This window comes from Ornithorhynchus anatinus, chromosome 3, assembly GCF_004115215.2.
Source record: "Ornithorhynchus anatinus isolate Pmale09 chromosome 3, mOrnAna1.pri.v4, whole genome shotgun sequence".
In the NCBI taxonomy this organism is placed as follows: Eukaryota; Metazoa; Chordata; class Mammalia; order Monotremata; family Ornithorhynchidae; genus Ornithorhynchus; species Ornithorhynchus anatinus.
This window is the reverse complement of record NC_041730.1, coordinates 34,575,488-34,597,124: the sequence shown is the minus strand read 5'-3', so window position 1 is coordinate 34,597,124 and position 21,637 is coordinate 34,575,488. Positions and strand designations below refer to the sequence as shown.

At 40.1% G+C, this 21,637-nt stretch overlaps 1 protein-coding gene across 7 annotated transcripts in view; it reads right to left on the bottom strand.

Moving 5' to 3' along the window:
* NAV2 (neuron navigator 2) overlaps nucleotides 1-21,637 on the bottom strand; it is a 355,390-nt gene that overhangs the window by 42,394 nt on the left and 291,359 nt on the right. For all 7 annotated transcript variants that reach the window (XM_007658581.3, XM_001505596.5, XM_029059807.2 and 4 more), the window contains 5 exons: nucleotides 17,228-17,416; nucleotides 10,643-10,695; nucleotides 4,900-4,923; nucleotides 4,715-4,789; nucleotides 420-503 (listed from right to left, as the gene is read on the bottom strand). In XM_007658581.3, the coding sequence (XP_007656771.1) occupies nucleotides 420-503; nucleotides 4,715-4,789; nucleotides 4,900-4,923; nucleotides 10,643-10,695; nucleotides 17,228-17,416 (425 nt within the window). The remainder of the gene's footprint in view (nucleotides 1-419; nucleotides 504-4,714; nucleotides 4,790-4,899; nucleotides 4,924-10,642; nucleotides 10,696-17,227; nucleotides 17,417-21,637) is intronic.

Here is a 21,637-nt window from a genome sequence, read left to right as displayed (position 1 = left end):
AAACAATATGAGCTGAACCAATGGAGCCTGACTTTGTCACAGGTATGGTCTCCAAGTGCCGCAATCAATTAATTTTCATCCATAGTGATAATTGATAAGCTCTTACTGTGCACCACACACTGTGCTAATCCCTGGGGTAATACAATATACGCACAAAAAAAACTAGATGACTGTGTAAAGAGCACTGTACTAAACACTTGGGAGAATACAATATACTGTCATATTTTGTACCACTTTTAAAATTGATTTGATTCAGATTATTTGATTTAAATCTGGCCATTTGATTCCATGTGCCCTTCTACAATCCCCGAAAGTGATTCATGAAATTTCCAAACTACACAATAGCCAGATCTTAAAGAAAACAATCTCTTATTTTTCCCCACCTCACTTTTCACAACAATGTATTTTTTCATACTTGCCTTCTGTTCAGCTGTCATGGTCAGACTCTGAAGCCTGATTGTCATGTTTCCAAGGCTCTGCTCAAAGGCTGCCACAAGGTGAGCCTGGAAAGTAAACACAATAGCACAGAGGTAACCATCTCCAAAAGAAAGATAGCACGTAGATGTTAAGATGTTAAGATGATGGACTGAATGTTGGACTTTAATGAAACATAGCAGAACTGCCTAGGCAGAGCATGACTGTCAGCATAAGAAACATTTTTGTATTCTATAGCAACTTGTTTATCATAGAAAAACAATGCTGCAGAGCTAGAGATTTATTTCTAGGTAAAGGTAGGATTTGTTGGCCAGGAGGCTTGTTCAATTTTGATATCAGAGTTTCATTTGCATAATAAACTCAGGGTAACACTGAACATTTTTGCAACATACACCGATTTTCAACACCGTAGTATAAAGCAATCTGCATATGCTTAAAAACTGTGGATCAGAGCAGTAATCAGGAAAGAATGTCCAATCATACCAAATAACATAGAGACAAGATAAATATGAATTTGTTTCTCTGAACCTCCCAGAGACAAGTTTTCTTGGAGCAGGATCTTCTGTCTTGACAACATCCTGGTCCTTTACCTGACCAAGTAGCATAGGCTTAAAGTTTGTTCTTTTTTTTTTAAATTGTTCAAATCCATTGGGAAGAGAGTTGTTCAACTGCTTGTAACAGCTTAATGTTCAATGACATGTATGGAAAATTAAATCTCTCTGTCTGGTGCCCCAAACTCTAGAATTCCCCAAATGAATATTTTAGAAGATCCCCTGTAAAATTTACCATAAACAGTTTTTTGGGGAGGGTTGATTTTGATATTCAAATAAAGAGAAATTTCAGAAACTCAGATCTACCATTTGAACATATTTCTGAAACTCAGAGAATTAAACAAGTTGAATATCAGGTGCTCCAACACTAACTGCAATTTTTTTTTCCAGTTACAAAGATTGGTCAGTATTTGCTAGAACTACAAAAGCAATACTGCAGATCACAGCCTGTTATACATCCATGTTGAAGTTTTGAGTGTTCCTTTATTAACAATCATCTCTATGTTATACCTAGTAGTCCTTTGTATCGCAGTCCCTTAGGGAGAGTTATGCTCAAAACAATAACTGTTAAAACACCCTTTCATGCACATGACATTAAGTACTGTGTCATAATAACCAGCATCAGAGAATAAGTTATAGTAAGAACTTCTTTTGCTCCTCTAGCCTACCTCAACTCCAGAAAATATCTGCTTTAAAATCTTTCTCTTAGAGTATCTCCCTTTATAAAAGTTAGCTCTTACACTGACATTAAGCCAGGTAAGATTGATTCGGTGGGGCTGAGTGGAGACTGGTTGAAACAGAATTGTGGAGGGACTGCTTATTTCCTCTGGATTAAACAATCCTTAGGTTTTAAAATGAGGAAAGTTTCTGATTTTTTGGTCAACCTCAGCTGGCGGAGGTAAAAAAAAGTTAGTATTTTTTGCTGAAGTTAATGATGAACTCAAAATTGGTCAATTCCAGATTATCTTAGAACATGATGGAAAAGAAACCAATGGGGGAAAAGACCTATTTTGGAAGAATTTGTTTTCGAACTGCTTCAGAGCAAACTCCAGCTCTACTATGAATCCTTGAAATAATATGCCCTAAATATTTCTACTTCTGCTACTCTATAACTTATTTACAGCTCTCCTCCTTCCATTTCAAGAGACGAACTTGATATTACAAGGGAAGCAGCAGTGGCTTGCTCCCAAAATATGAGCTAAATAGGAGTGGCACTCAAAAGGCAATAACATTAAATATTCAGACAAATTCACAGCAGAAGGGTTGATTTTACTTGTCAGAAGACATAACCAGTATTCTCTCAGGTCATGAGTTTTAGAAAAATATGGAATGGCAAAACTATTTCAGGCTTGTTCATCATCAGTACACAGCAGGCTTCTCCAAAGTGCTGCTCTCACATCCACAGTGAAAACAAACTCAAATAGAATGAAAACATCAGGATAAAATGACTCTGAGGAGTCATTTCTATCAAAATAAACACTGCTCAGTCTGTGAGAAAAGTGGCAGATAATAAAACAAGTTAACACAGACGGCAGTGTGTGGTAAGACTAAATATTTATTTTAAAACAGCACCAGGACCAATAGCTTTTATGTGAACAAAACACTTTTCAAATAACGGCGAGCAACTTCACCTCAACTAATGTGCCAAGTGAAAGACTAATCATCCAAAGAAGGTAGGAAGAGACTGACTAAACTATGCATATTGCTTCAAGGGCATTTAAAATTTTTGTCTTCTTAGTGGTTAAGGAGTCCAGGTAGACTGCAGTTCTCTTTGAATAAGTGCCCACAACAGGGAAACCACATTTCTAACAGGCATCCACTGGCATATTTGGGCCTCAGAGCTGGCCACAAAATTTACCTTTATTTGCTAAAATGGCACTGTGAGAATTTTAGTTCAAAGTTAAATGACTGTTTTAAAAGGGAGTGTAGCATAATGCTATTTATCTATGGGAAATTAACACAGCAAATTTTTCTTTTGATGTAGAATATTTCAAATTCAGGCAAAACCCCTTGCTAATGAGTAAAGTCATTTTTGGGGTGTAAATGATCCTGGGTCCACTGTCTACACAATCAATCAGTAATATTTGTTGAGCACTTGCTATGTTTAAAGCACTGTACTAAGCACTTGGAAGAATACAAAAGAATTAGTAGAAATGATCCCTGTACATATGGACAGTTTTTGTATTCTGTTGCTTCCGTCTACTTTATTTTAATGCCTGTATTCCCCTCTAGATTCAAGCTCCTTGAGAGCAAGGTTAATGTCACCTTCCACTATTATACTACTCTAAATAGTTCATACAGTTATGCACAGAGTAAGCACTCAAATATGATTTATTGATTCATTTGGGGACAGAGAGCTGATTGCCTTGAAGCAAGTGGTTGTGAATTTCTATTAATGTGGAGATGAAGATACAGCCATTGAAGGCTTCTAGAGGAATGGGAAGTCATGTGCAGAATGATGTTCTAGAAAAATGATCTGGGCAGCAGAGTAAAGCATTAACTGGAAAGGGGAGAAACTAAATCTCAATGAAGAGGTTGAGGCAATATTCAAGTCAGGATGGGACTGAACTAGCATGTTGGCAGTGTGAATGGAGAGAAAGCGGCAGATTCTGGAGATGTGTGGAGAAAGAACAGATTGAATAAGAGGGTTGAAAAAGAGGGAGGTGTCAAGGCTAATAATGCCGACATTTTGGAGTTGACAGACTGGGAGAATGGTGGTGGTGTCATGGGTGATGAAAGATTGGGTGGAGGAGGAGGTTTGGGAGGGAAGATGAGTTCAGTGTACTCTCTATATCTTTGATCAATGTTCTACTTCACTCAGATGGGGTAGGCACAACTTGATATTAAGAGTGTTAATGTTTAGTGATTACTAGCCATTCCCTGTGGTTTATCCTGGTTTATCCCCTTTCACCTAGGCTTTTTTGGCCTTCCTGCTTTACAGAGTAACTGAAGATAAACTGTGAAAGCAATTTGCCAAGGATTGAAAAGAACTAATGAATGGATATGTCTCCATATCTTCTGATTTTCTAGTTCCTGATTCCAAATGCAGTTAGTTCTCTCACAATGTGGGGATTAATGCTTTTGGAAAAAAAAAATTTTTAAGGAAAACATGTTGTGACTGATGCTGCATGCATGCAGCACAACCACTTCTCCCAACATCACATTGTGTTATATCAAGATCAGTGTCCTAAATCTCCAACAGCATTCTATACAAAATACATAGTGAAAACATGTGCTATAAAACCAGGCCCTGAATTTAGTCAGTTAAGAGGTAAGTGCTGGCAACTAATTATTCAGTATCCATGGGCCAAATTTAGTTGGGGTTTTTTTGTTTTGTTTTTCAAAAGATACAACTCTCAATGAATTTCTGGTTACAAACATGCCAGATTTGTATTTGAATAATAAAATTGGGCTCCCATCATCTTCTACCATCATATTTGCTCTGCTAGAACAAAAACAAACACTTCACCAGGCCAGTTGAGATTGCAGTGTAGCTAATTACTGAGAGGCAACAGGCCTTTATGTTGCATTATTTTTTTTGAAGTTTAAGACAATTTGAACCAGTCAAACTCAGGGGCATGTGAACTGAGAGACAAATTCCTAAATTTAAGGTGCTTTTAAGGGAGGTCTCGAAAGTGGACAGAGATGTGGGAAAGATTCAGCCATCTCTGAAATATAGGGAAATTGTTGTTTGGTTCCCTGTTAGATTGGTTTCACTGTATACTTACATTTGCAGTCAACTGAGTGGTCAAAGCAGAAACCTTCTCCTGAGATGCATCCAACTCCCTTCGGAGCTTGCGAATCTAAATGTTATATTAAAGAAGATTACTTTATTTGAGAGCACTTCTGAGCTCAGGTGAGCAGAAAGGTTCATGATTAAAAATGTAAATAAAATTCAAGAGTGGTACTTTACCTCTGACTGGCATTTTTCTTCTGGCTGTGGAAAATAAAGGAAGAATCCTATCAGTTAAAGTAAAGCATCTTCCATGCATGAAAATCTAATCAAATGTTTCCTTAGAATAAAAAATTTCTTCCTTTGAATATTTTCAATCACTTGGAAATTTATCAATTGCTTTTGGGTTCATTTGTCAAATTATGCCTGTTCAATCATCTTTTCCAACTAGAAAATGCAAACGCATCCATTATTTGATGTCAGAAGAAATATGAGTTTAAAAAGCGGTAATCTATTTTCCCTTCCCTGTTTTGCTTTGAATTGTTTTTTGAGACTTTCAAGAGTCCTTTAAAATCAATTATACTTGCCTGATGGATGGCTTATTATTATGTCTACAGGATTTGAACATATTCACCTTAATATTAGAATATTCTCATTTTGGAAACAATTTCATTTGCAATCAGCTAATGAAATTTTGCTCATCATAACTGTGACCTTAACAACACTCACTGAATCCTCTGCTTAAACAAAGCAAGGGGAAAACACTCAAATTCCTAAAGCATTTGGAGTTGCTCCCAGTGGTTGATGCTGCTATTATGAGCAAGAGTCTGGAGAAACATCTGCTCTTCATCTTTCCAGACTATCTGTGGTTATTCTTTGTAGCTACATTGTTTTAGGTAAGGCTGGAGGTAGAAAAGTAGTATATATAATCATGTACCAGTACACTCTTGCAAAGGCATTAACTGATATTTCCAACTAACAAATACATCAAGTCGGACAGCTAGAAAAGGAGGCAATTTCATTCCGTTAATTTTCACAATCATGGGACTCTAACGTGATTTTCCACATGACTTCAGTTAAATATATTTCAATTTATTGTATTTGGAATTGGATTTGTTGCTATTCATTCAGAATAGCTGAAATCTTTAAGACATCATATCTGTTGTCTTAGAAATAGTTCACTATGAAGGAAGACTGAAAAAAAATAAGTTACATATATTCCTGAGCCTGTCCTCGTAGAAATTAAAAGTACGTTGTTTATTCTATTATACCAAATAATTTCTCTATGTACATCTCAGTCTTTATGACTTTCACGGGATCCAATGCTCCTAAGTAGATACTACTTTAATACTTAGGACAGAGGTTTGCCAACATGGGGTTATGGCCCATTGTTTTTGTTTTTAATAATTTTGGGGGTGGGGGTAGTGGAAGGGCTTCAAACACTTGGACATTCAGGTATTATGGCAGTAAAAGGGAAGATAAAGGAAACTCAGATTTGAGGCATAGGGAAGGTAATTGTTTTTAGCACTTGCTCTCCCAGCTGCTGTTGCTCCCACTTTGTCTCTGTGTGTGTAGTGGTCTGGGGGATGAAAGAGATGTTGGCTGGACAGTAAGTAGGAAAGGAGTTGGGTGGGAAAGATTTGGATTAGGGGGAGAAAGAGGAGGAGATCTGTGTTTGGTGGGTACTTCATTTGACTGTAGGGGTACAGTTTTTTAATATTAATAATAATAATGGTATTTAAGCACTTAATATGTGCCAGACACTGTACTAAGAGTTGGGGTGGTTACAAGCAAATAGGGTTGGACACAGTCCCTGTCCCATGTGGGGCTCTCAGTCTCAATCCCCATTTTACAGATGAGGTAACAGGCATAGAGAAGTGAAGTGATTTGCCCAAGGTCACACAAAAGACAAGTGGCAGATCTGGGATTAGAATCCATGACCTTTTGACTTTCAGGCCACTGCTCTATTCACTATGCCTTGCTAAATGTCAGTGGTTCTAATGATACTTAAGGCCACCTACTCTATCAATGGTATTTAAGGAGCACTTACTGTGTGCAGTGCTTGTGAGAGTACAATAGAGTAGGTAGAAACAATCCATGCCTTCAAAGAGTTTACAGTCCAGTGAGGGAAACAGATATAAAATACATTACTGATAAGGGAAACAGTGCTTAAGTGCTGTGGGGGTGGTGTGAGTGTCAAACTGCTTAGGGTATATGGGTTAGTGAATAGGCAATGCAGAAAAAGGGATGAATAGAATGGGGACAAATGTGCGGCAAGGCCTAGTAGAAAGAGTGCGGGCCTGGGAGTCAGAAGCCCTTGGTTCTAATTCCAACTCTTGAAACTTTGCTGTGTGATGTTGGACAAATCACTTAATTTCTCTGCACCCCAGTTTCCTCATTTGTAAAATGGGGCTTAAAATTTTACTCCCTCCTTCCTAGGCTGTCAGCATCATGTGGGCTGGGGGCTGTGTCCAACCTGAAAACTTTCTATCTACCGCAGCAACTAGAAATGCTTAGGACAGTGCTCTGCATGCAGTATGGAATCAATAAATATAATTGATTGATTAACATAGGTTAGCACCAGAAGAGCGGGCTGCGTTGTAGGAGGAGAGAAGCTGGGTGAGGTCAGGGGGAGTGGTGAGTGGTGTGGGAGGAGGTGGGCAAACTGATGGAGAGCTTTAAAGCAAATGCTGAGGATTTTTTGTCTGATACACAGGCGGATAAGCAACCACTGGAGATTTTTGAGGAGTGGAGGGTGATGTGTTCTGAATGTTTTTGTAGAAAGATGATGTGGGCAGCAGCGTGAAACATGGAGTTGGGAGGTCAGCAAGGAGACTGATGCATTAATCTAGGCAGGATAGGATGAGTGACTGTATTGAAGTAGTAGCATTTTGGATGGAGAGAAAAGGGCAGATTTTAGCAACACTGTGAAGGTGGGACGAACAGGATTTGGTGACGGATTGAATACGTGATTTGAATGAGAGGCAGGAATCACGGATAAAGCCAAAGTTATGGGTTTGTGAGACGGGAAGGATGATGGTACCGTCTACAGAGATGGGAAAATCAGGGAAAGAACAGGGTTTGTGTGGGAAGATAAGGAGCTCCGTTTTGGACATGTTAAGTTTGAGGTGGTGGAATGACATCCAAGTTGAGGTGTCTTGAAGGCAGGAGAAGATATCAGCCTGAAAAGAGGGAGAGAAATCAGGAAGGAGATATAGATTTGGGTATCATCTGCACAGAGATGGTAGTTGAAGCCATGGGAGCAAATGAGTTCTCCAAGGGAATGAGGGTAGATGGAGAATAGAAGGGAAAGCACTTAATAAGTACAATTAAATGAAAGTGCTTCACAAAACACCATAATTATTATTATTATGAGAGGGAAATCAGGGAAGGCTTCCTGGAGAACTAATGATTTTAATTGGGCTTTGAAAACGAGGAGAGGAATGTTATTGGATATGAAGTGGCATGGAGAATTTCAGGCCAGAGGATGACCATGAGCAAGGGATTTATGGCAAGAGAGATGAGAACCTGGCACGATAGTAGGTTGGTGTTAAAGGAGAAAAATGTGTAAGGTGGGTTGTAGTGGGAGATGAGCATGATTTGGTAGGAGGAAATACATTAGGAAGAAGAGAACTATTGCTAGACCCGGAAACTAATGTATTTTGTCAAATGCAACACTACAGAACTCAAATGGATTAAATTGAGCTGTTGTAGGGGATTTTTGCCTGGAGATTGTGTCTTCCTGGGTGCTTCCTCATATGCCTGGAAAACTGCCTAATTTACTATTTGATCCCTGAATAACAGTCTTATACCAGCCAGCCAGGAAGTAAGGACAAGTGGATGAGGCTGGAAAAAATGGAAATGATTACAACGTTCAGTAGGATGGGGCGATGGCAGGAGCTATACGGGAGGTGGCACTAGAGATACCTGACTCCAAAAATGTTAAGTCTGTTAAGGTTAAACTTGCAGCCTCCTTTTGGTAAGATATCACATCTTCCAGCTCTGTTGTACTGTACTCTCCAAAGAGTTTACTACAATGTGCAGCACAGAGAAAATACTCAAAAAATAACACTGATTGATTTCCTGCCCATTTTTCTTGTGGGTAAAAATGAAATTTCCACAGGAAAGAAGAGAAGCAGAATGGCCGACTGGATAGAGCACAGGCCTGGGAGTTAGAAGGACCTGGGTTCTCAGTTACCTCTTCTGCAAATAGGGGATTAAGGCTGTGAGCCCCAAGTGGGACATAGGTTGTGTCCAACCTGATTAGTTTGTACCTTCCCCAGTGATTAGTACAGTGCCTGGCACATAGTAAGCACTTAACAAATATAGTGCCTGGCACGTAGTAGGTGCTTAAGAAATACAGAAATACCACTTAAAAAAAACCACCAGAGTTCTCTCACATGACCAGACTAATTTATTCTAGAAAAAAAAACTCTACTAAAAAAATATATTTTGAAAGAATAGTCCAATCCCAATTGTCTAAAAGGGCTTCTTGTACTCTCAGTAAGGGCATTTGAAAAGTACACAGTATGATGCCCAGCAGTGGCTCCTTTGGAATTGTTTGCATATTCTCTATTGGTCATTCATCTATTTACTTGAAATTAATAGAGCAAAACAGTCCCATATTTCAAGTAGAATGAGGTTTACTTGATCAATTAGCACAAGGTAACTTTAGGACCCATCATTTTTGATTTATTTAAGAATAGGGCTTGTGGGCTTGTGGGTCATTAATTTAATGTATTTTTGAGCCATTTGGGACTACCAGAGTCTTTGTACACAGTAAACCTTGAAAAACATTTTGTGTTGAGTTAAATGGCAAAATACTCGAATGCTTAATGGAGAAATGCAGTTGCATTAAAAATATAGCCCCTTCAAGAGTCATAGCTTCTTCATTCTCATAACCTAAAACACATTACTTAATTTGCTTCAACTAAACCAATTTATCCTCTGTATTAGATTCTTTTCTGAAAAGGACCCAATGGTTAGAAAATGGTAGCCTCTGAATTTCACCTGGCTTAGTTCTCAATGGCCCCCTACATTTCTATAGGGCTGTTTACAACAACACTTAATGCTCAGAAGGAAACAATAGTCCACTACACAAAAGCAGAAATCCCTCCCTGTATCCTCCCCAACTCTGTTGCCGTTGGAATTCACAACTTTCAAAGGGCTTCTGTTTTACTTCTTTCAAGTCCTTCCCATGAAAATTTCAGTTTGCAGTCCCCTGCTACGAAACTAAGAGGGTTTTGTAAGGTAGATAACTTTATTAGGTTGCACATGGATGACGAAGATGGACTTGGTTTCCAACACTAAGGATATAGACTTTGGGTACAGGAAAGATAGAAAGTGACCAAAGTTAATGACAAACTTTTTCCAAGTTGAAAAGGGATGCGGGACAATTCAACAGTTTAAATCAGACTGGAATCACCTGCAAGAGGAATTATGGGATATGGCAATGCAGTGACTGAGGCCTTACTCTCTTGTTACTTTCTGAATAACATGACTGCAGCTGCAAATACCAACTGTGGGGAATGAGCTATGAGGGAAAACTAGGACAGCCTCATTTCTGGTGGCAGATCAGGTCAGGACCTACACAGTTCCATCCCCTTGGTGCTGGCTCCAGCATAAAGTCAAAAAGGAGTACAGCAGAGCAGTAGAGAAAACTCACTTCACTCTACCCTGAAAAACCCTACTGTGAAGGAGAGATGGAGGGAAGGGGAGAAGTCTAGTGATCCAACTCGGCCCGAACCTCATTGGAAATTTGTAGCTCTGAAGAGTGGGTGGAGCTAGGGACGATGAAATATGGTTATGCAGTCTGGGTGTCTGGATTTTAATAGTTACTAAAGAGAAGAGCATGATTGTGATGCCAACAGCACCACAATCTCTCATCTCGGGATGGGAGTTATACACTATTCTAGATGGAATTTGTAAAGCATGCACCAAAAAGCAAAGGTTTTTAAAGTAATTCCCTTGTTCTTTGACTCACCGTTGAGTAAATAGATGAAGTACTGGAAACCAGAGAGAGGGAGGACCCATGCACTGTGTGAAAAATAAAAGAAACAAATTGCACAACCATTTGCTATGTTACCAAAGAGATGAATCATTTCCAGTGTTATCACTGCACAAAATTGCATCTCACCACGTAAGCACCAAATAGATTGATTCCATCAGAATTCACAAGCTTTGCTCTATTAACTGCAGGAAAGCTCCAAAGAGGTAGTAATTAGGTGAGAACTCATTTGTGGTTCAGGAAATACCATTTTTATGCATGAAAAAAGGACTTGATTCAGGTGAAAATATGCAATAATAATTTCTTCCAGGAGAACAACACAATCAAAGTGATAATTTGACTAGAAAAAAAAAACCCAGACAAACATCATTTCTATCCACTTTTTCTTTTAACTTGAATTTTCTGAAAAGCAATTCTTTCATTCTGGTCCATTAAACTTTTTATCAGTTTGGCATAATGACAATAAAAGCAAGTAACATTAACTCAATCATGACTGCATCAAATATTCCCAATATGACATAGACCCAGCCATGCCAATACTTGAAATGTATCATTTGTTCCTTCAAATAACTATTTTTAAAATGTTTCTCGCATCTGGTTGCCCTTATTGCTTATTTTATAAGTTTTAAAATTTAGCTGAAATGTATTGTACTTTAAAAATATATACATAACTCTCTCTCTCATTCAAGCCATCACTAACATTATAAACATGAGTCTACTGATGCTCCTTCCTGCTTTTCTCCTCTACCCAACTTAACATTGTATTTAAATCTTGGCTCCCAACCACCATCTCCAAAATTCACTGATCATCCTAATTGAGCAAGGAGCTAGGAAAGGTGAGCTACTATCTATATTTCTATGCAATGTGGAATACACTGTCTTTTCGAGCCACACATAATGCCCAGGAATAAAATCTCACTTGCTAGCATCACTGACGACCACTTTTTGAAATGTGTAATGATACATATCAGAGAGAGGCATTGATTCCAGTAGTGATGTTACATATCATAAAGATATATTCATCTTATGGCTTTCTCTCCCCCACCTCTCTATCCCCCGGCTCCTTCATTGCTCCCAGGGTTCTGCTCCCAGCATGCCCTGTGAACGGCCTGTTGCGTGAATTTAAGCCACTGCAGATCACAACTTGGGACCCCTCCTTAGTTGGCTGCTATTCCAGGTGCTCCCCAAGCCACTCTCCATCAGACTGCCACATGAATCCACTGTGATTGCCATCTAAGTGCTTAGTACAGTGCTCTGCACACAGCAAGCTCTCAATAAATACAATTGAATGAATGTATCTTCCCACTGCAACATCCAAGACCCTTGATGTCCTCCTTCACTGGACCACTATGTTGCCTCTCCAGGATCCCGTATCGGCTTTCTTTATCATCACCAAGGAACATCCATCCCAACCTGCCTAGCATTACCCTTGTGGGTCAGAGAAAAGCAGCCATGCCCAGCACCCCTCCACAAAACTTCAGGAGAGCTGTGATGGCTGCTGCTGTGGTTTCAACTGTGGAGCTTAGCACAGTGCTCTGCACATAGTAAGCGCTCAATAAATACCACTGATTGATTCATTTAATCGTATTTATTCACTCATTCATTCAATAGCGGGGAAGAGATTGATTGACTCAACTACAGAGAGCTTAAAATTCTGCTTCTCTACCTGTAGACTGCTTTGTGTTTTTGTGTTGGGTTTCACTTCTACGTGTCTGCTGCCAGTCCTTTCTCACCCTTTTAATTTTTATACTGCAAGTCCCTCTGAGGCCAGTGATCATTTCTAATTCTCACCTGTGTATTTTCTCCCAGCACTTAATACAGTACAGTGGTCTGCACACACAGCATGTGTTTGATAAATACTAAACCACTACTATTACCACAACTATAATAATGGTGGTATTGGTTAAGCACTTACTATGTGCAAAGCACTGTTCTAAGCGCTGGGGGGATACAGGGTGATCAGATTGTCCCACATGGGACTCACAGTTTTAATCCCCATTTTACAGATGAGGTATCTGAGGCACAGAGAAGTTAAGTGACTTGCCCAAAGTCACCCAGCTAGCAAGCGGCAGAGCCGGGATTCGAACCCTGACCTCTGACTCCCAAGCCCTATACTATACTATGCTATAGTATCTGTGAGATTTGTGTATCATTCAGAGAGGGAGAGTGGAGCCATTTCTGTGTGGTTATGGGGTTTGGAGCACTAAGGGAGAGAGTGGAGTGTAAAGATTGGAATACTAGAATTTTATGCAGAGGATTTTTAGAAGGTCACTGAATTAGGAGCACACCCTTAGATATGCTCCCAAATCATCCTACCAGTTCTTGGATACTTGTGCCTTTACAAATGGGGTTCAATATCAAAATGTTCCACAAGAAATTTTTATGAACCTAAACCCAGTTTGCAGGCAGGCACAAGCCAGCTATAATGTAGAGAACACACAGTTTGCACAGTACTGTTGAAATCATTAAGCATCTTCCAGTTACTGAAGCAATAAAAGTCTATGACTTCATGCTTGTGAAATATTCCTCCCCAGGACTGAGACATTACCACATGTCTTAGAGAGATTATCACTGCTTCTTTGCTGTTTGGTTAAAATCCAGTGTTGTGTCATCTGCTTTCATCCTGGCATACCAAGGATGGGGGCTACTGAGCTAAGGCTTTCCACTTTAAGCCAGTGTGGGAATGGCACCATTCACTTATATAGGCCAACAATGAATAAGGGTACTAGCCTTCTGGGAAGACCCATGAGAAAATCTGTTATTGCTATTTGTTTTTCTGATTTCTAAAATATAGCCAAGGCAATGACTGATTAACTGGCAACAAGGGTATCTCCTGACTTCTCTGTCATTTTGCAGTGGATCCCAACACTGTGGCAAGATATAATGTGTTTCAAGAAAAAACAAGGTTTTGGCTAAACCATAAGCAGTCTGAATGGGCACTGATGGTGACTGAATAAGGCCTGATATTTAGCTGAGTCAAGGTTTGTGGGTCAATGTTAGTTGATGATGATGGAGTTTGAAGTATGGAGCTTGATCAGAAAATGAGAGTCTTGGAAGGACAAAAAAATTATACTTGTTTGAGAAAGCTATCCAAATGTCTAAAAACATTTGAATCTGTGACCTTTGGGCAGTTTATATTCACCCCACCCTCAGCCCCAAGTACTTATGTACATATATAACATTATATATTATAGATTATTTATATTAATATCTATCTCCCCATCTAGACTGTAAATTCACTGTGGGCAGGGAATGTGTCACAAATACTATTGTACTGTACTCTCCCAAGTGCTTAGTATAGTGTGTCACACAGAGTAAGCACTCAGTAAATACTGCCTCCTGGTCCAGGACCTGTCATTTTAGGGCCATTAACTAAATTCTTGTCTATATTTAAAATCCAATACATTTTCAGCATTGCTTATTATTTTGCAATTATTATTTTTAGCTTCTTGTATTAAACACCTAAATTTCAGGTTTTTCATTTCCTCTACATTTTTTGAAATGCAAAACTACACGTTGTGCTTGACCATCCCAGATTTTGAACGATGTATAAATGCAAGATAGACATAGGTGCTGTTCATAAAAGTGCCCATCACAACTAGTATCCAATGCAAGATGTCTTTGCCCTTTCCAATCCCACAGTTCTGAATTTATACAAACACTCAGTTTGGCTAGAATGTTGCTTTTTCTAGATCTTTTGGATAGAATGCGATGGCAGAATTAGAACAACACATATCTGCCTATAGTGCCAAGAAATGTCAGGAGAAATGGCAACTGTGTGACAACAGACACCGGTGAGTTCTACAACATGAGCTTTCCTTCACACTGTGTTTTGCATGGATCCAACCGCTACATGACAGTACTGGGTGTATCTCAAAATAAGAGAATTAAACCTTCTTGCACATATGCTGGTATGGTTCTTCTTGTTTTAGGCAAAGACATGGGCACTCTTCAATGATCACTTAATTGTTGGGCATGGGTGCTAATTCCACTGAGGTGAGGGACAGTGAAAGTGGCAAAATAACATAGGCCATGGTTCTCCCCAATGTTGGGGGGACAAACAGTTTTCGCCCCAAAGCTCATCCAGCCTCATGGATTTTTGGCTTCCAAGGGGGATCGATAAAGTCCAAAATCAAGTTTCTCTTATCCACTAATTTGTTTAAGCTTCCTTGCCACTCCTAAGCATTACCCTGCTTTTGCCTTTCCCAAAGACCCCACCTTCTTCTAGACTGCCACAAAGTGAAAAGCTTCCCCTCTGCAGGAAAAAAAAGAACAAAATAAATGGATTGTTCATACAACTAAAATACAGTAAGAATGAAGCCAGGCACACAAAAATCTATTTTTAAGACTTCACCCTGGAATTCCCCACTGGAAGAAACATAGACAATCCAGATCAAAATTTCATTACAGTACATTGCACTGCTACACACTCCCAAACACTGAACATCACCCATCACCCTACTTCATGCAACTAGTGGGCTTAAACCTCCCACAAAAAAAACAAAAACCAAAAACCCTCACACTTCTTTTCAGTTCTGCATGAATAATGAAGTACTCTAGACTCTTCTTGGTATACAGCTTTCAAGTGTCTTTAATCAATGTCATTTTGACATCCAAGATATTCAATGGTTTTTCCCACTAAAGGTGGTGGGATTTGAGATTAAATAACTGTCATCAGGAGACAAAATAATGGAGCCAGACCTTTATGGGACAGAGCATGCTAGTTTAGACAGGTTTTAGTCCTAAACACAGTTCACTAAATTCATTCAAGACACCAAACATTTACTACTATTGCATAGATATCATGTTCAGATATACAGTTCTAGTCATCCAATACTGCAGTAAAATATCAACATATTTCTTTTTCTTGAAAGAATAAAAACATAACAATGCCAGGGACAACAAGGCTCATTCTTATAACTCTCCAGAGCAAGGGTTAGGAATCTAAGATTGGTGAGACACTGATGCCTCTTCCTAGAATCATATGTGGCTTTTGAGCATAAGTGTTCACCCATGGACTCAGCACTATGAGAAAGGGGCCATTGGCTTTACTTTCACAGCAGAAAGCTATCCAGAAAATAGCTGGACTACTTTGAACCACCTTTTTAAACTGGAAAGGGACTGAAAGAGAAGCCAAGATAGAGACTTCCATGCCTTACCAGACTGGAAGGTGAGCTCAAGTGGGACTTCTCTGGCTTCCTGCCTTTCCCTCCACCTGCTGTGATGCTGCATAAGAGCAGCAATGAATGGATGAGGCATCCAGTGGCAAAGCCAGATGTGAGGGATGAGTTCAGCCACTGCCCCTGGTGATGTGAACATATTTGCGGGCCCCCACATATTCATTGTCTGGGAGCAGCCGAGTTAAGCAGCAGCCTTGATGTCAGCAGGGATCGGGGAGGAGGTTATAGATCAAGGGATTAGAGGCAGAGTGGAGGCAGGAGACGGAGGAAGGGTGGGAATCCTTAGCCCTGATCAGCCACTGAGGGACATTTCCCCTGTAGACAATAAACTCACTGTGGGAAGTGATCATGTCTACTTACTCTTGCATTGAACTTTTCCAAGTGCTTAGTACGGTGCTCTGCACACAATAAGCACTCAATAAATGAAACTGATCGACTGGGGATGAAGGCAGGGGTGGAGAGAGGAGCTGGAGGAGGGCTGGGAGCAGGAGGTAGAATCCAGAACATGGCCTCCACTTCCCTTCTTTCTCCAGTTCAGTAGCTAGATTGTAAACTCACTGTGGGCAGGGAATGTGTCTACCAACTCTGTTCTATTATTATACTGTACTAACCCAAACACTTGGTACAGTGCTCTGCATACAGTAAGCACAAAATAAATGATTAATAGATTTCAAAGCCAATCTTTGAGTACAAAGATAGTAGGGGAAAATTGAGGGGCCCAAGCAGCAGGAGTAGGGGAAGGGAAAGGAATAAAGTCCAGCTAGAAAATTTGCTAGACAGAGGAAACAGCCACAGTGGTGGGATTTCCCATCCGCTTCTCTCCCCTTTTCCTATTGGTGTCATGTATCATGTGCAGGGCCATAAATTGTATGGTCCTTTGCACATCAGTCGATCAGTAAATAGTATTTACCAAGTGCTTACTGTGTGCAGAGCACTATACTAAGCAATAGGGACAGTACAACATAACAATAAACAGACACATTCCCTGCCCAAAATGAGCTTACAGTCTAGAGCTCCAAGGTTTCATTTTGCTTGGCGGTTCGGTGTTCAAAATATCTAATATTCCTCTCTAACTTATTCTGAGATCTGAGCATCTCTTAGAGGTGCTTCCAATTGTGTGATGAAGAATATTCAATTTTTCAGTGATACTGTTAACCTACAACACACCAGGGCTGGGCCAGAATTGGACTGGAACTTCAGGAAGGAGGAAGGAGAGTTGGCATTTGAGAACGTTCCAAAAACATGACTTGGCTAGGGGCAGAATTCCGACTACAATAGGTCATCTTCTTTTCAGTCCAGTGACCCCTGCACTGTGAGTCCTCACTGCCTGCTGGGCAGATAAATGGCATTTTGGCCCAGGAAGAGCAATTTTTTTGCTTACCTTCTTCAAACCCATCTCGGAATGACCCAGAGCGGCTCATTGTCCTGCTTTTCTCGTCCAGTGACATGGAACTATTACGGAAGCGGCTGTCACTGTAGGGATCGTAAGGCCCATCAGCGTTGGAAAGACTGTGGGTTCGCAACATGGTTGGATTGGATAAGCTCATCTGGGTTGCAGTCGTGGGGCTCGCTAGAATGAAAGGAGGGAATCACAGGACAGGAAATTAACATCTTTTGTTTCAGACACTTCCACAAGGATTATTAATATTAGTTCTTTTTAATATTCAGTAGTATAATCCCTGTCAATGTGTCTTCTTGCCTTTATTTCTGAAAATGCAGCAGGTCTTCTCAGAGTCACGCAAACTGAGCTAAAAATAAAAGGGAAGGGGTCAGCTTTGGAGCAAGGCTTTGTGCCGTTGCTTTCCATTTGGCAAGTTCACACAAGCCAGAATCACCTCCCAGGCATGAGCTAATTATTCCTGCAACTCCTCTGGAATAGTTCTTTCTCAAGTCAAAAGCCCAAAATAATTTAGTCCAGCTTTAGATCAGATATGAATGCTGAGGTCATCGGTATGCCATGAGAACAGCTTTCTTCAGAATGCTAATGCTAAAATAAAGAAACTACAACTCTTCACTATCTTAGATATTGACATTTTTATCATGATTCTGAAAGAGCTTCAACTTGAGGCTAAAACTGGCCCTTCTTTAAAAACAATGCCCATTCAAGTATCATTTGATTATGTAAACGGAACTCCTTTGGGGAATATATTCTTTATAAATGTGCCCTAAAAATTACATGCATAAAATTGGCCTCAAAATGCTATGCCCATTTGTCTTTCTTTAAAATATGCTATCAATGCATATTTGTCTTTCTTTAAAATATGCTCTCAATGCATTTTGAAATAACCCAGAGCAGATATGTCTTGAGTTTGCAGATTGCTAGGAGCAATGGGCTTTTCTAAACACTAAGAAATGTTACAGAGGGAGCCTATGAAAGCCATTCTTTTGGGTTATTTGAAATTAGGTATGGTTTAGGTGTGATTCCCAGTCAAGCAGGAAGTATAGACTCAAGGATGCTTTCGGTTTGAGGAGTCTATGAATACACTTTGGGTATCCAGTTTCCCCCTAGATACCAAAAGATGTCTTCTACATATAAGTGGACATTGGGCAAGCCCTCACATACTCCCAGTAAACAATCCATTGTGGCTCCCATGTGTTTCCAGATCAATGCTATTTCTCTGTTTTCTTCAACAAAACCGTAAATGCAGTGAGCAGTGACCAAATTTATTTGGGGGTGAAAAATGGACAACAACTGAAGATTTAATGGCTTATTATGCCTGCTCCTATTTTAATCTGGGTTTGTACTGATCTGTTAATGATGCCAGTCCTCAGTTTCAGCTGTTTCAGTAGAACTAAGGTTCTATCCTAGACAAAGCTTACATTTCTCAGATACACTTTGAAATGATAATACTTAACAAGAAATGAAAGTCAATGAGATGGTATGAATTACATGGGAGAAGGCTCTCTTCCAGAGTCCAAAACTGTTAATAACAAAATGGGAAAATTTTGGGAATGAGAGAAGTCAGTGGGCATATTCAGGCTCGCATCTCCTCCTGCCTCCAGGATGTCTCCACCTGGATGTCGACCCGCCACCTAAAACTCAACATGAGCAAGACTGAGCTCCTCATCTTCCCTCCCAAGCTCGGTCCTCTCCCAGACTTCCCTATCACCGTGGATGGCACAACCATCCTTCCCGTCTCTCAGGCCAGCAATCTCGGTGTCATCTTTGACTCGTCTCTCTCGTTCACCTCACACATCCTATCCTTTACCAAGACCTGCCGGTTTCACCTTTACAATATCGCCAAGATCCACCCTTTCCTCTCTACCCAAACGGCTACCTTACTGCTACGGGCTCTTGTTATATCCCGGCTAGACTACTGTGTCAGCCTTCTCTCTGATCTCCCTTCCTCCTCTCTCTCCCCGCTCCAGTCTATTCTTCACTCCGCTGCCCGGCTCATCTTCCTGCAGAAACGATCTGGGCATGTCACTCCCCTTCTTAAACAACTTCAGTGGTTGCCTATCAACCTCCGCTCCAAACAAAAACTCCTCACTCTAGGCTTCAAGGGTCTCCATCACCTTGCCCCTTCCGACCTCTCCTCCCTTCTCTCTTTCTACTGCCCACCCCGCACACTCCGCTCCTCTGCTGCCCACCTCCTCACCGTCCCTCGGTCTCGCCTAACCCGCCGTCGACCCCTGAGCCACGTCCTCCCGCGGTCCTGGAATGCCCTCCCTCCTCACCTCAGACAATCTAGTTCTCTTCCCCTCTTCAAATCCCTACTTAAAACTCACCTCCTCCAAGAGGCCTTCCCAGACTGAGCTCCCCCCTTTTTCCCTCTGCTCCCTCTACTACCCTCCCTTCACCTCTCTGCAGCTAAACCCTCTTCTCCCCCCTTCCCTCTCCTCCTCCCCTTCTTCCATCCCACCCCCTCAGCACTGTACTCATCTGCTCGACTGTACATATCTTTACCACCCTATTTATTTTGTTTATTTTGTTTAATGAGATGTACATCACCCTGATTCTATTTAGTTGCCATTGTTTTTACGAGATGTTCTTCCCCTTGACTCTATTTATTGCCGTTGTTCTTGTCTGCCTGTCTCCCCCGATTAGACTGTAAGCCCGTCAAACGGCAGGGACTGTCTCTATCTGTTGCTGACTTGTTCATTCCAAGTGCTTAGTTCAGCGCTCTGCACATAGTAAGCGCTCAATAAATACTATTGAATGAATGAATATTGGAGAAATATCAATCAATTAGAGGGCTGTGAAACTCATTTAAAATAAGCTTTAAAGGACTGTAGGATTGGAGAGAGAAATATTGAAAGTGTGACCCATCCTGATTAACTTGCATGTATCCCAGCACTTAGACCCATGCTTCACACATTAAGGACAGAATAATAATACTCATAATAGTAATAATTATAAACAGGGTGGATCATCTCTAAATTTTCACACTAATAACATCATAGGCCAAGATCAGTGTATCCTTTTGGACCTTTTACTTATACCAAACATTCTCTATGATCTCTAACATTCTCTGTAGAAACTCATTATGGATCACCCATTCTTTTCTTTAACCACAGCCTCTCAGTTATATTTTCTGACCAGACAATTTCCTGTGGTAGCAAATTCTATATGCTTACCATCTGCAATCTGAAAATATTTTCTGTTAGGCTTTTTTTCTAACTACCATTTTCATTTTTCAATAAGTGCCCCTTAGTTTTGGTCTTGTGGGGTTTGTTGGAACAACAGTTTTATTTATACTGTTAACAGCTTTCACTATTTTGTAAACTTCAACTTTTCCCCCTTTTGGCCTTCATCTTTCCAGACTGATAGGCTTAATTGCTTTAGTCTACCCTTGTTAAGGGAACTCTTCATCTCCATGATCATTTTAGTGGGCTTTCTCTAAGAATTTTCTAGTTCCTTATGTTCTTTTGATGATTTGGTGACCAGAACTGTATTCAGTACTCCAGTCGGCCAAACTACAAGTTTAGATAGTGCCAAAACTGTATCTTTTGTTTTTATGTTTTCTGTCCTTTGTGATATGCCCAAAATTTCATTGCTATTTTTGGTTTTCACTGCACCCTGGAGCAATGATTTGAGGAATATTTTCTGCTGGAACTAACATACTGAAGCTTCTTGTGACCACCACAGTGAGTTAAAAGAAATAAATTGAGAACAGAATGCTGAAAGAAGATAGAGGTAACTAAAATGAGCTTCTTTTTTTGTGAGTTCTATTTTATGTATTTCAGAAAACTCATCTGTCCTGAAAGAGCTGAAAATACTTCCCAAGCATAAAACTGGAAACTATTCCTTCAGCTATTTTAATGAAAGCTCAGAAACAAGGACACCAATCTTCCCATTTAAATTTCAAGTAGATTTTGGATACTGCTTTGTTTCAACTCGTTCTTTGGGTGGACCAGTCTGATCAGTGCACCTACAAAATATAGGATAACTAAACTGGTCAGGTGGGTTCCTTTTCATGGTGTCTAATAGAAACTCAATCTATTTATGAAAAAAATGAGTTTTGGAACTCCAATGGTGTTTATCGGCTGAGTGAATGAACCATTTTACCTAACAATTTTCTTTCTTGTGAAGTTTCCCATCTTTTGCAAATCAGTAAAATAACAATCTCAAAAGGTGGGATCTTTTGATCTCTCTGCCATACTATTGCCTCCCGGAATACTTTATCACAGTGTGCATTTTTGTCTGGTCTCTCTCATTCTCATATTCTCTCTCTCCCTCCCTCTCTCTCACACACACCCAAAATCTCATTTTCCTGATCAGGCTATAAATTCATTCATTCATTCATTCATTTGTATTACTGTGTGCAAATCACTGTACTAAGTGCTTCGG